Here is a 15,122-nt window from a genome sequence, read left to right as displayed (position 1 = left end):
TAAGCCATGGACCCGCACTACATGGTGAATCCTAAGTTAAACCGTGGACTATAGTGTTAATAGTTCCATGATGAAAATGTGCTTTTGTTAATGGAAACAAATGTACCACACCAATGGAAGGTGTTAATAAAAGTGTGGTGTACAGGGTAGTGTGACAGTGGCTCAGTGGCAGAATTCTGGCCTGCCATGCTGGAGACCCAGGTTTGATTCCTGGTGCCTGCACATGCAAAAAAAAAAAAAAGGTATGGTGTATGAAAGTTCTATATTTGATGCATGATTGTTCTGTAAACCCACAAATAACCAAAGCAGGAATGAGAGAAGTGAGATTGCTATAGATAGTAAAAAGATAGTAAGTGCAACTTTTCTCATTCAGTAAATTAGATGAATGGACAGATTTCTTGAAAGACCAACTACCAGAGCTCAAAAATAAATGTCTTTAAAAACCTTCCCACCACTAGAACTCCATTTAAAAAGATGTGATTTTTGTTACTCTTTGTAGTGAAAAATTTTATTTATAAGCTAAAAAAGAGTGAACTACAACTGGGAGTATTATATACACTGGTGTGTCAGGAATAATTGAAAATGAAATTGGACCAATATTAAAAAATCAGATATTAGTGTTTTCGTTTCCTATACAAAGTGCTTAAAAATTGTTGCAGATATTGTGAGAGGAAATTATAATTTGGATTGTGAAAACCAGCCTTCCAGATGGCACCCAATGATCTTCATTTCCTATTATTTAGGCCCTTGTGTAATCCACACACACACTGAATCACAGCTAAACTATATGATCAGTAGGATAGTGCGCAGGTGATAGTAGGTGACTTCAGAGCTAGATCGCAGAGGGCATTACTGATTAGGTCTTATCTCTTGAAATGCTGACTGTGGGAACAGCCAGCCTCCATGCCATAAGGACACTCAGGTAGCCTTGTGGAGAGGCCACATGAAGAAGTAAGGCCTCCCACGACTATCATCAAAACCTCCATGATGCCAGTGAACCACCCAGGAAGCAAACCCTCCTCCCATCAAGCCCTCACATGACTGCAACGTCCTGAGAGATCCCAAGCCAGAACCACCTTGCAAAGCCACACCTGAATTTCTGACTCACCGAAATTGAGAGATAACAAATGATTATGGTTGTCTTAAGCCACTAAGTTCTGGGCAGTTTTTATGCAGTAATGAACAAATGCTCAAATGTAAAATAAAGTTACCACCCACAAGTGGATGGGTCACATCTCCATGGGAATAATCAAAAAGCTTCTACCCGGCAATACTGAATGAGGATTAAAAGACATGGTTTTTCTGGGGTCCACAATAGATTAAAACCAGTTATTTTCTGGGATCTGGTGAGGATGGATAAAATGAACATTATTTTATCCCATTGACTCCTTCAATCCCTTTGCTTGTTTACCTTGCCTATATTTGAAAATATTTTTTGGCATAAATGATTTATTTTTGTCTTTTAGCTAGCATATTAAAATATTAATGTACTTTTTGTTACTTTGGTTCTTAAATTAGGAGCTTTTCACTATATAGTTTTACTATGTATGTTTTTCCTTTTGCAGGCAGATAAATATAAAAGCATAGATTAATTGACTATTTAGTAAATATCCAGCTTGATATTTTCCTATATTTGCAAGTATATTACTTCAATTTATTAGCAAATATGAGGCTGCTTATGAATTGAATCATTTAAATGCATTAAGGGGATCTCTAAAAAATGGAATACTATGTGAATCTTTTAAATGTGAACACTTTATTGCCTTTTATATTATAGAAATTTAGATGTTTTATATGATACTTTTAATACTAATACTTAAAGGCACTGATTTCTATAGTTTGCAACTTTCAAAAATGTTGTTTTACAGGATATTAGGGGAAAAGGCTGTTTTGTGAATTGAGGCTTTGTACAAGTCAGCATCTCAAGGCCACATTTTGAATTAGTGAACATAAGCATTAGTAATTAGAAATGTTGCTAGATTCTTAATGACTGCCCTACCAGTGAAACTGCATTTTAAATATTGTTATGTTATATTCAGATTTAATTGAACATTTGCATTTTGGTTGCTCTGTTTGAAATGGTTATATGTAAATAAATATGCATTTTTTTCCACTGTAGGAAATACTCTCTTAGTACTGGCAAATTAGCAACAACAATAAAGCAGCATACACAAATCAAACCAAATTTTCTTTATGTCCCACAGATGTTTCTTGTGATTTTTCCAGAGGGAACAAGGTATAATCCGGAACTAACAAAAGTCATTTCAGCTAGTCAAGCATTTGCTGCTCAAGAAGGCAAGTGAAAATTTGACTATATTTGAAAAAAATATATATTTTTTGTTTTTCTTTCTGGAGAAAATAGATATGTTTTGCAACAGTTCCTTGAGTGTATATATGTATTTTCTCTTGGTAAGTGACGTTTCTTCGAGTTAATGCATATACATATTATATATTTTAGAGATTAGATTCAGGTATCTGCCACTGTATATATTCCTGTGCTCTGGTTTAGTTAAAATCTATGTACATGATTATGTAGAAGGAACATTTTTCTATAATGTGAGTTAATATGATAGAAATAGTTTCTGTTCTATAGATTTACAGACTTAGATTGTGATTCAAGCCCTGATATTTATATGAGTACAAGTTGTTTAATCTTTCTGAGCTTCAATTTCCTCATCCTTTAAAAGATAGATACCTCATGTATATTCCAAAACTGGTGTAAGGTTTAAATTAAATGATATTTGAAGTTTCTATTGGAGAATATTACTCGAAGATAATGAAACATGGAAGCTGTCAGTATCTCCAATAATGGGAATGCCCTGGGTCTCTGTGGTCTTGGGTCCCCGTGCCTGAATATGTGTGGAGTTCTGACTTCCTGCTGTTAGTGACTCTACAGTTTGTATCCTCAGAGAGAGGGACCCAGTCATGCCACCTCTGTCCAACTCCCAAACTGAATGGACGGTGATGGAGAGGGTAGGTCCAGGGCAGAAATCTCTTTGAGTATTTGTGAATTGCTTCTCTGGTTTGTCCAGAGTTCTAAGCAAGTGGGATTTGTCCTTTTATTAGCTCACTCTGAAGGAAGACCCACATTGATGACTCATCACACTGATGATGTCCCACTCTCTTTCTCTGATAATCTCCTTTTTAGACTTCTCTTTCTTTCTTAAATAAATGTTTCATATGTTGTTCCCAATGTCTGAGTTTGGTCTTTTACTCTTTTCCCTTTATGTTTTTCCTTGCAGTCTTCCTCTAAATCCTTGGCTTCAACTACCATTTATTTGACTGCTGATCATACCCAAAAAGGTTTCTCCCATTCATATCTCTCTGTCTAGCTCTAGACCTCTATATGTAGTTGCCCAGTAGAAAGCTTCTTTTGACAGGCCCAAAGGCATATCTCAGACTCACTATGTTGTAGATTGAATTTATCTTCCACCCATATGCTTTTGTTTCCTGTCTTGGTAACTATATCAATTCAATCCAAAACTTAGAGGTCATCCAAAACTCTTACCTTATATATAATTAATCATTTAATAAATTAGCAAAATCTAGAGTTTCTCTCTTTCTAGTTCCACAATTTCTGCCATACTTTTAAATTTTATTGCTTCTTGTTTCAACTCTATATTACTATGTAAGAAACCACCCAAGAACTTGGTTGCTTCAAACGGTAGCAACTGCTTTTTTTGCTCACAATTGTACTTGGGGCAGGACCGAAAGAGATGGCTCCTCTCTTTTCTACTGTATTTAGGTGGGAACTTGTCTGGTGCTGGAAACTCCAGTTTTTACTTCACCAACATAGGTTGTGCTTTTCTTGGAGTGGCAGTACCAGCTGAAATAGAGCTGGTCCTCTCTCTTCAAATTTCTTTTCAACTTTTCCTTATAGTGCTTATCAACTATGACGTGGTTTTTTTTTTTTTTTTTTTTTTTGCATAGGCAGGCAAAGAACCCGGGTCTCCGGCATGGTAGGCGAGAACTCTGCCTGCTGAGCCACCGTGGCCTGCCCCAACTATGAGTTTTGTGCTAACATTTAGTGTTAGGTGGATTTTAGCCCTTGCATATGTTAGTTATATAACTTTAGACTAGTTACTTTATTTCTTTGAGTCTGTTTCCTCATTTGTAAACTAGGGTTCATAATACCTACTTCATAAGGCTTTTGTGAGGATGCAGTGACAATGTTTATAGAAAGCCTGGTGTATCATATGTATTTGGTAAGACATTATTACTAACTTAAAAAGTGCAGTAAAGGAACTCCTACTGGTAAAACTATTGATAATTGCAAAAAGTTTTAGTTGATACTAAAGGATAAAATAGAAGGACTCACTATTTGACATAAGAACTATCAAATCATAAACATTTGGGGGTACTTGGTAAAGGGCAAACCAGCCTTATATCTTGTAAGCACATTCATTTAAGAAACATTTATCATGAAGTAGACATATATACATCCTGCCCATGAGACAGTAGAGAACTTATGTATAAAATGGATAAAGAAAGCATAGATCACGTGCTATGGGGTTTCAGAGAAAGGAGAATTAGGAACTAGGTGACTTCAATGAAGAGGTAACATTTGAAATGTAGAATTAGGGGCCACATGTATGGCAAAAGAGAAGGGAATTCAAAAGTATAAGAAACAACAATATCAAGGACATAGAGTTGTGGTTGAATGGGACATGTGAAGTAACCAAAGAAATGTAGTAGGTTTGGAGCAACAGGTAAATGGTAGAGGAGTTGTGGGGATCCAGTGTGTTAAGCTGGGACAGATCTTGATCATGAGGGTTTGGTAGTCTGGACTCATTCTGTAGTTGAGTGGAAATAAACAATATTTATTTATTTTAATCGGTCGTTCGCTATGTTTTATTTAAGAAATCATAGTCTTAATTCCATTCTTCCAAATCATGTTCTACAGTAGACCTCATAAGATCTTTTGCAAAAAAAAAAAAAAAGTTTCATGCCCAAATGGAATAAGAGAATGTTGCATTTTATATCCTTCACTTATAAGAGTTGCATTTCATATTAATATATTAGTTTTAGAAAACTTCTGTAGTGCAGTTTGGTTTTGATCAGTGAGCTCTTTTTTCAGTTTTCTATATTTTAGATAGCAATGATATAAAAATCATTGTAAAAATTGTTTGTTTTTTCATGGGGTGACGTCTTACAGTGCCAGAAAACTGTGGCTTTCTAAAATTACTCCTTCTCTAAATGTTCTATATAGCTGACTGTAACAAATGTAGCTTTTACTCTTTTTTTTCTAACTGTTGATGAACTGTCCTCAGTAAACATAAGTTCAATGGTGAGCAGTTGCTTTCTCCCCATATTTGCATTTCTTCTCTAGCCAATTCTTTGTTGATAGGAATTCAAACCAGAGAATCACTTTCCCTAATTTCTTGCTCTAGATTCCTAAAGACCAATTAGTCAGCATTTCCTCTGACACAACCTTACAGTGGAAGCAAAAAGTCAGGGGTGAGCTGAGAAGTACACAAGAGCTTACACTTCTCAAAGGCTGATTGTTGCACACTTTTCTTTTAAATTTATCACCAGTGATAACTTCTTATCATAAAGAGTTAGGGATTTCAAGTAAGAATACAAAAATGTTAATTCCTGAAATACATGCAAGTTTCATCTCAGCCACCTGAGAACAGTAATTCTTGTTAGTTTGGTATGTTCAGGAAAAAACATGAAGAAGAAAAAACTGTTTATTCAGGGAAACAGTAGTCATGTTTAAATTTAGGATTCCACCTCTTAACACAAGATCAAGATATGTATCTCTTTTTCTTTTTTTAAAATTTCTTCTATTTTTAACTTTTTTTATTGTATAGTATAACATATATACAAAGCAAAGAAATAAAAAAAGCAATAGTTTTCAAAGCACTCTTCAACAAGTAGTTACAGGACAGATCCCAGAGTGTGTCATAGGCTACCATATGATCCTCTCAGATTTTTCTTCCTAGCTGCTCCAGAATATAGGAGGCCAGAGGGCTTAAATATTTTTTTATCATCACAATTGACTTTTTTCCTTCTTTTTTTGTAAAAAATAACTTATATACAAAAAAGCTATAAATTTTAAATCACAGCACCACAGTTAGCTGTAGAACAGATTTCAGAGTTTGATATAAGTTGCAATTCCAGAATTTTAGGCTTTACTTCTAGCTATTCTAAAATACTGGAGACTAAAAGAGATACCAATTTAAAGATTCAGCATTCGTATTCATTTATTAAATCCTATCTTCTCTGTATAACTCCACCATCACCTTTGGTGAATTTCTTTGGTCACTTCATATGTCCCATTCATTCATAACTCCATGTCCTTGATACTGTTGATTCTTATGCTTTTGAATCAAAGCTTTTACTCTTTGAAGCATAAAATAGTAGAACAGTTGTGGGACTCTTCATAATTAAGTTTATCTTAACTATATGAACTCAATATTTATTTAGTTATACCCTTATATTTATAAAGTTATATTATATATATGCCATAATGTTTATATAGTTTTAGCCTAAAACTAAGTAAATTTTTAATTATTCTTGAGTGTCATTGCTTATATCCGCTATGATTTTGTCTAGGAGTTAAAGATTTAGATAAGATGAAAGAGGAATAATATGTTTAACATTTTGGGTATTCTTTTTGTTGTTATTTTGCGTATATATTATGAAATCTGCAGTTTTGTTTTCATTAAATAATCAATTACATGTTGAAGACACTTGTGTTTTTTATGAGTAGAATGAGGTTTTGAATTGAGAAATGTTTACCTAAAGTGCTTTAGGCCCTCATAGTTTATGCTGATTTTATTTTTTTTAATACTACAATATTTTATTTTTAAATATCAATAAATCTTTATTAAAGTCTTACTATGTAATAAATACTGATAATGTGGTACAACTAGCTATAATGCCTTCTAGGAATGTATAATTTAACAAGAGAGAGAAAACATCATTGTTTTAGTTATCTATTGATATGTAACAAATTATCCCAAATCCTAGCAACTCGAAACAGTGAGCATCTTGCAGTTTATGTGGCTCAGGAGTCTTGGTGCAGCTTGGCTGAGGACTTCTTATGCGCAGGGTCTTTTCAAGCCTGTCCTCATGGTGTCTACTGGGGCTATAGAGTCAGTTCAAGGCTCTGCTGAGGAAAGATCTGCTTCCAAGCTTACTTATGTGGCTGTTGACTTGACCTCAGGTCTTCACTGGCTGTTGGTCAGAGACATCACTTTCTTGGTATGAGGGCCCCTCCATAGGGCAGCTCACAGCACGGCAGCTTGCTTTCCCAGAGCAAGGACTCAGAGAGAGGGGGATGGGAGAAAAAGAGAAAAGAGATAGGTGCAGTATTCTGGAGAGCATATGAGCATAGATGAGCAAAATGGAAGTCATTGTTTTTTGAAACGTAATCTTGGAAGTGGCCTCCCATCATTTTTGCCATATCCTTTGATTAAAAACAAGTCACTCAAGGGGGTGAGATTAGGTGAGGGCATAAATACCAGGAGGTGGCGATTACTGAGGGCCATATTAGTGGCTATCTCAATGATACTAAAGAAAGATTTCTATGTAAATAATTACATCAAACTAAAATATAATGAGAAAAGGATAAAGTACTCTTTAAGTCACATCACTTCTAGATATTGGTGTCAGTGAGATTGCATGAAGGAAGAAGCAATTGCATTCAGCTGTAAAGATTTTCAGTAGGTAGAAGTGTTGGTTGTGGGCAGGGGACATATCTCATAGGAAACGTGGCAAGAGCATAGACGCAGAGAAGGGCAAATGTGATAAGTTATTAACATGATGAGAATTCTTTCCTGTTAAAAGAACAGTCACTAAGGGGGCAGAAGGCAGAGGGGTTAGTGAGAAATTATGGGATAATCTTATTTGATAGTAGTGAAGGCCTGAACAAGATTAAGAAGAATCCAGCTGATTGACAAACAGGTTCAGGGATGAGGTATGGTAGTGATTGATTTCCAAAAAGAAATTTAGTATGCTGTTTTTCAATACTTTTCCCTCTTGCAAGTCCATTAATAATGTGTGACAGACTAATTTGTCAGTTTTAAATATGTTAAACAACAAAATTAGCTCTGGATATGTTTTTATAGCGTATCACTGAACAAATCACTAGTTATTTGTTAAGGTAAAATAAATTTGCCTGACAGAATGAGTATAATCCTAGATTATTGCTTTTGTAAAGAATAAGTTATTAGTGTTTCGGATTTGAAGGTCATCTAATTTCTTATGGAAAATTTACCCTTTTATGATATATATATTTTTCTATTTGAATATTGATATTCATTTTTCAGTTGGATAAAACAAAATATTTATGTATAAATATGTTTATCCACTGAAAGTTATAATTTCACTCCAGGCTATATTTTTCTTTTTATTTAGGCCCTTAAATTATTTTTCTATATGTAATTATATTTAATACTATTATTTTTAACTCATCACCTTTAAAATAAGATGAACATTCACCTTTTTATTGTTGTCTTACTAATTGTAATGAGAGATTAATATAGCTACAACAAGTTCTTTACTTTTCAAAACCTATACTGATTTTGTAATGCTAAAACAATTTTTTTTTTTTTGCTTGGGCACACTTCGGGAATTGAACCTGGGTCTCTGCGTGGCAGGCAAGAATTAAAACAATTATTTTAAACAAATTTTTAAGATAACATGATAAGGATATGTGCTTTAGATTTTTAATCTAATAATACCCTAGCCACCTAGAGTTGACCAATTATTGGTCTGTCATTTTTCTGAATCATAAAACTTTCCTAAAATTATCAGAAGGGGAAAAAAATATCTAATGAATATCATCTTTGACTGTCACCAGTTCTTTCTTTATACTGAAAAAACCACTGTTTCAGAAGTATATTTTCTTATAACTATAAAGAATTATTTTCTACCATACACAGTGTAATTTGGTCTGTGAACAGTCTATCTAGAAAAAGCGTTTCTGTTTTTTTACTTCTTGGGTTACAACTAAATGAGATTACTTGAAAATTGAAACAAAATAACTTGTTTCTCCATCTATTAAGCTAAAGTTTCTTTAAGAAAGTTGAAACTAGTAACAGTGTTAGTCTGTAATGTTTTGCTTCAAAATCATTATTAATTTTGCTCTAAAAGTGCCTTCCTTTGATTCTGGCTTGAAGAGCAGAACTAAAAACAAGCAAACAAAAACCAACCTTTTTAAATCTAGAGTTTAAATTTTTGTACTTGTTTTTGTTTTAATCATCATAGCGCATATAATTTTTCAGATGACTTAGGAGGATATTTGTGTGTTTCTTAACCCTTAATATTTCAGGACCCTGGTTATTGCTATTTCTTAAAGTATTTTACTTCAAAGTTATTCACAAAATATGTTTCAATATTAGTGTTGCTTAAAATTTGTCTGTATTATAATGTCATGTATTCTTAATATTGTTCACTTCAAAAATTGTCATATTAGTGATCTCTATATTTCTTCTGACTTGAAACTAAATATTGTTCATTCTTTTAAAAAAATACTTATTTACATTTCAAAATAAATTAGTCAAAATTTTGTTTAACTGCAGTTTTCCTATGACAATAATTAAGATTTGAAAAAGGTCTGAAATAGAGCTATAGTTTCTTCAAAGAACTATTAAATGTCAAAATAAACAGGGTATATATTGTAAGCTGCTCAATTTTGTAATAGTAAATTAGGAAAAGGAGAATTTATTTTTAACGAGGCTAACATGGGACTTGCCGTTTAAGAAAACAATGGCAAAACATTGTAGAAAAATTACCTTTCTACAATTATGATTCTGAAATGTTCTGTTTATTTTGTTACCTGACGTGAATCCGCAGGACATGGACTTGACATAAAGAATGTTTTTAGAGTAATTAAATAGAGCTGATCCTAGTGCATTCCTATTATTCTTTTTCTTTCATTTACTTGTTCTTACTGTCTACCACAGGGTGATTCTGTGAAACTTTGGACTTAAAACAGTGGACACTCCAATAGCAAAGAAGGAAGTGTTAACTAATTTAATTGATAAATAAATATTTCCAAGCGTGGTATGCTATTCAGATTTTTTTTATAGGTTTGTGAATAAGTTAAACTGTTTCTGCCCTGGGGAGTTGTCAGATATGTGGTTGTGGGAATCTTTTTTCTTTCCCACACCAACCCTGCATTTTAAAAATTCTTCTGCAGAAGATCCCACCATAGCTGTTCTTCCTTAGGCAGCTAATTTTCCCGGGAGAGAAGCAGAGAAAATTCAAGTCAGGTTTTTTCTAGTCTGTTTTCATGTCTCTTCTGGAGGACCACCCTTTTTTGTTAATTTCTCAGTAAATATTCTAATCAAGGGAAAAGAAGGTAATAAGAAATAGGAAGGGGAGAAGAACAAATTCTTAATACTAATAGGGAAACTAATGAATATATGACTGATTATTCTGTATAAATTGAAATATTTTCTCAGAGAAAATGTTTATTATTTTGAATATATTTATTATATCAAAGAGATTCAAAAACATATGTTCATACAAAAACTTATACATGAATATTCATAACAGTATTATTCAAAACAGCCAAAAGTGGAAACAAAATGTCTACTGATGAATGGAGAAACAAAATGTGGTATATCCATGCAATGAAATACTATTCAGCCACAAAAAGAAATGAGATACTGATACATGTTACAACATGGACAAAATTAAAAAACATTATGCTTACTGAAAGAGGCCAGACACAAAAGGCCACATACTGTATGGTTTCATTTATATGAAATGTCCAGAATAGGCAAATCCAGAAAGACAGAAAGTAGGTTAGTGGCAGGCAGGGGGTGGAGGAAGGGGAGTGACTTCTGATGGATACAGGATGTCTTTTTAGGGTAATGAACATGTTCTGGAATTGAGTAGTGGTGATGGTTGCACAGTTCTGTGAATATACTAAAAAGATATTGAATTGTATACTTTAAAATGGTGAATTTGATGTACATGGATTACTTCTGATTTTTTCCCAAGAAGCTAGATTCTTGGTTTATCCTGAAAGGCTCAGGCCAATATTTCACATTATATACACCACATAAACTCTTATTTCATTTTGTACGCAGTGGGATCATTTAGATGATTTACCCCCATGTGTCCACTTGAATAGAAATAGATCTGAAAGAATTATGGAATAAGAGTCATAAAATATGAATTGTACTCCTAACTCATCTTGAGTAACCATGGGCAAGATGCCATCATCTTTATTCACTTGTCAGAAATGAGGATAATATATTTTTCTCTTGTAAAGGTTTATTACATTGAAGGGATTCTGACAAGCTTCTTAAGAGCCAGTTTTCCTGTAGCTTCCAACAGTGTCTTCTACGTGTAAATATTTAATAAATATATATTAAATGATCGCTACATTAAATAGTAAAAGACGTGAGAGTCCTTTTTAAACTATAAAGTCCTATTGCTATGAGGCTATGGCATTAATATATTCTAGTCTATTTGTGGACATTTAAAAAGCAATTTGGATGTCAAATTTAATATCTCTTGCAGAGGTGATTTGTAACTAGTTTATAGTTAAACTGAATCAACTACTTTTCTAGGCCTTGCAGTATTGAAACATGTGCTGACACCAAGAGTAAAGGCAACTTATGTTGCTTTTGAGTCTATGAAGAAATATTTAGATGCGATTTATGATGTTACAGTGGCTTATGAAGGGAGTATGGATGATAAAGGGCAGCGAAAAGAAGCACCATCCATGACTGGTAAGTTTTATCTTTTTAGTTGTCATTTATGAATATATAATGCAGTTTTTTAAAATAGGTAAGTGGACTGTACTTCATTACAGTTTTTAAAATATATTTTTAAAGATGTTATTAATGAGTAACAGTTGGAATTTCATTAGTCTTGATAAGTTTAGTATTTCTTGGCTGCAGTATTAATCCTTTGACTTCACTGATAATCGTTACTCCCGCTTCTTTTTACCCAAAGGTCATACATAGAAATGGAAAGCTGTGTATATCAAAGGAAAGAGTGAGGAAAGGCAACACTAACCTAGCAATATTGAAGTGTGCATGATTGGTCAGTGCTTGTCTTTTATATGTATTTTTCATAAAATATTTATGAAATTTAATGTTATTGACAAGAAAAAAGATTATATGGCATTTTATTCAAACGTGCTTAGTTTTGAATACTTTTGAGATGTTGTATGTGTCTTTGTGTTAGATGTAGGTAGAAAAAAACACATTTCTAAGTGAACAGAATATTTTAGTAAACCATAAACAATGGCAGGAATTTAAGCATGGAAATAGGTAAAAACTGAAGTATATGGAGTCATACTCTTTGAAGTTGCCCTTCAGAAGCAAGCACTGTCATTCCCTTTTCAGAGTATTCATTCGAGCTATGAGCAAGGGATAGAACACCTGGCTGGGCTGAATTGACTTGATATTTTACCGTGGCAGTTGTTTCAAGTTTGAAGTAACATCCTTGTCAGAATGTTTTTATCAATAGGTTCTCTTACAAGCAGATGTTCAAAATATGACCCACCAGCACATTTTACATTTAAATCGACTCCTAAAGCATTCTTCAGAATTTGATGTGCCTTGGAAATTTTATAGAACAATATTCTTAGCAGCAGTTGTAACGTTTGCAAAAGCAAATGTTATTGAAGCATTTTAAATAAGAATACCTGATATGTAACTTTCTTATTTCTCAGTATATAAAATAAAATTATAGGGCGGTGCGATGGTGGCTCAGTGGCAGAATCCTCGCCTGCCATGCTACAGACCCGTGTTCGCTTCCCGGAGCCCGCCCATGTGGAAAATAAATAAATAAAATCTTAAAAAAAAAAAAAAAGAATTACACCTTTTTTATTTCAATAGCCTTCTATCACAAATTCCATGTTCTAAGTGTTATTTATTTCAGAAAGATGACATCTAAAGAATATTCAGGTTCGCAAGATAGAAATTGTTTAGCCTATGTCATCTGGACACAGACAGTACTGTGCACTATTAAATTAGCTAAGACTATATTGAGTATGTTCTTTAGGTATCAAGGATTTTTCCAAAGTACAGTTATAATTGTAAAATAATCTATTGTATAGGGATCGGATAAACTCACATAGTTTTAGAAGAAAAAACTCTTCGAATTGATAAGAAGATGACCAATAACTCCAAAAAAATGGGTAAAGGTTAGAACAGAAAAAAAAATTCTACCTCATTTATAATAATAGAAATGCAAATGAAAACTGTACAGTGATTCCCATTTTTTGCCTATCACATTGACAGAAATCCAAAAACTTGATAGCAGGTTCTGTGGGTAAGATTAAAGTAAAATAGGCACTTTTATACTTGGTTGTACAGAAAGCAACATAGTACAACCTCTGTAGAAGGTTATTTGGGCAATGTCTATCAAATTTATAAATATATTTACATTTTAGATGTGTTATTCCCATTTCTGAGATAGTACTCTACATATGTGTATGTGTACAGTCAATCTCATTATATGCAACAGTTATGTTCTAAAATGTCACTGCAACACTTGAATAAGTGAATGCTGAACAACTGCTCCTAGGGAAAATATAGGGTTAGGTTCTGCAAGCCTCAGTCACATTTTCATCAACTTATCAATACATAACCTTGTTTTATGTGTGTTTCTGTTTAAAGACACCTTATTTAATATTTATATTCATTCATTAACATTAAAATCATGGTCAGTAGCACTATAGCTCCTGCCTGAAGGAAGCTTTTCTAACACATGTAATATCTTCCTAAGGCTTAACACAGCGTTCTTGACTTGTGAATACTAAACAACATTTCACCACCGTATTTGGGCCATTTTAAAATAGCAGAGTCACCCAGAAAAAGCACAAAAATACAAAAAAAAAAATGTGGCCCTAAATACATTGTGACGGGGATGCTTGTTTACAGTATGAGAGCAGAAACAACAAGGCAGGGCGTCATCTTGCTCATCTTCAGCTGGGAAGGTGCACACTTATGATTCAAATTTTGTGCCCCTCTGCACATGTCTGGAAATGGCTGTGAAAGCTCTGTATTATTTTTGAGTTACAAATAAATTTTAGTGAATAGGCGAATATGAATCTATAAATAATGAAGATCGACTGTGTATTTTCTAAGTAATATTTTCCATATATGAAAGTAATACGTATTTGGGGGAAAAATTAGTGGTAACCCAAAGCAGAAGGAAATAACTTGATATGCTTAACTGTCTTTTTTTATAATGTCTGATGTTGGAGTGTGCATGTGCCATCATGTATTTACAAAATGAGATCATGCATAGATATTGCTTTCTTTATAACCTGCTTCTTTTGCTTAATAGTGTGCTTGAACACCTTACATGTCAGTGTGTACGCTTCTATAATTTTTAAAGACTACATAGTATTCAACGATAATGAATTTACGATAATTTATCTCTCCAGTTGTCTACTGTTGTTTTTAGTTCTTTTTTATTTTTTTCCCCAAAGGAAAAGGGTACAGGTTTTCTACTTGGCAGTCAGCATTATAGGAGCCAAATGAGGGAGATGGGTGTGGAGGGCCTCAGGGTTCAGCCCTGTAGACTTTCTATATTCTCCTTTTCAGTATTTTCTCTCTCTCTCCTGTCTCCAACTTTCTGAAATCCCAAGGGCAGAGCAAAAGTGACTCAGTTTCTCCAGAGACTAGGCTTGTGACATTAGGGAATAATTTGAAAGACTTTCTGTTATTACCCTATCATATCAATATGCCTTGGTGTTCCACTAGAAAATTTATAGTTAGAGAAAATATACATCTTATTCTAGTCTTAATTAGAATACTTTTCCGTATACTTTCACTGTGTAACTATGGACCTTCTGAATATCATTTAATATGTAGCCGTTCTAGGTTATCGGATGATACTCTTATAATAAGTCTGTTTTGGGTAGCTTAAGCACAAGGTTGTGGCTGATTTCATTCTCCCACCACTACTCTGGGTCTTGGTCCTATCTGAACCTTAGTTTCTCCATTCACACAAGGAGATAATCTCAGTACTTGCCTATGTAGAATTGTGAAAATCAATGATAAATTTGCACAAAATTATGTTATAAGCATCTAAGTACCTGCAAGTTTTATTTGGGAAAGAAAAACTGAAAAGCACCCATGTGATTTTAAGACACATTCTAAGTACTTTCATTCAAAGTCTTTCATTTCCAATCTTTG

At 33.5% G+C, this 15,122-nt stretch overlaps 1 protein-coding gene across 2 annotated transcripts in view; it reads left to right on the top strand.

The window, feature by feature from the left end:
* The window catches only part of AGPAT5 (1-acylglycerol-3-phosphate O-acyltransferase 5), a 102,459-nt gene that overhangs the window by 73,196 nt on the left and 14,141 nt on the right, over positions 1 to 15,122 (top strand). For both annotated transcript variants that reach the window (XM_077152986.1, XM_077152987.1), the window contains exons 5-6: positions 2,205 to 2,295; positions 11,535 to 11,696. In XM_077152986.1, the coding sequence (XP_077009101.1) occupies positions 2,205 to 2,295; positions 11,535 to 11,696 (253 nt within the window). The remainder of the gene's footprint in view (positions 1 to 2,204; positions 2,296 to 11,534; positions 11,697 to 15,122) is intronic.

The sequence above is a fragment of the Tamandua tetradactyla genome, chromosome 3 (genome assembly GCF_023851605.1).
Source record: "Tamandua tetradactyla isolate mTamTet1 chromosome 3, mTamTet1.pri, whole genome shotgun sequence".
Taxonomy (NCBI): Eukaryota; Metazoa; Chordata; class Mammalia; order Pilosa; family Myrmecophagidae; genus Tamandua; species Tamandua tetradactyla.
Note: the sequence above shows the minus strand (reverse complement) of the source record. Positions and strands in the feature narration are given on the sequence as shown.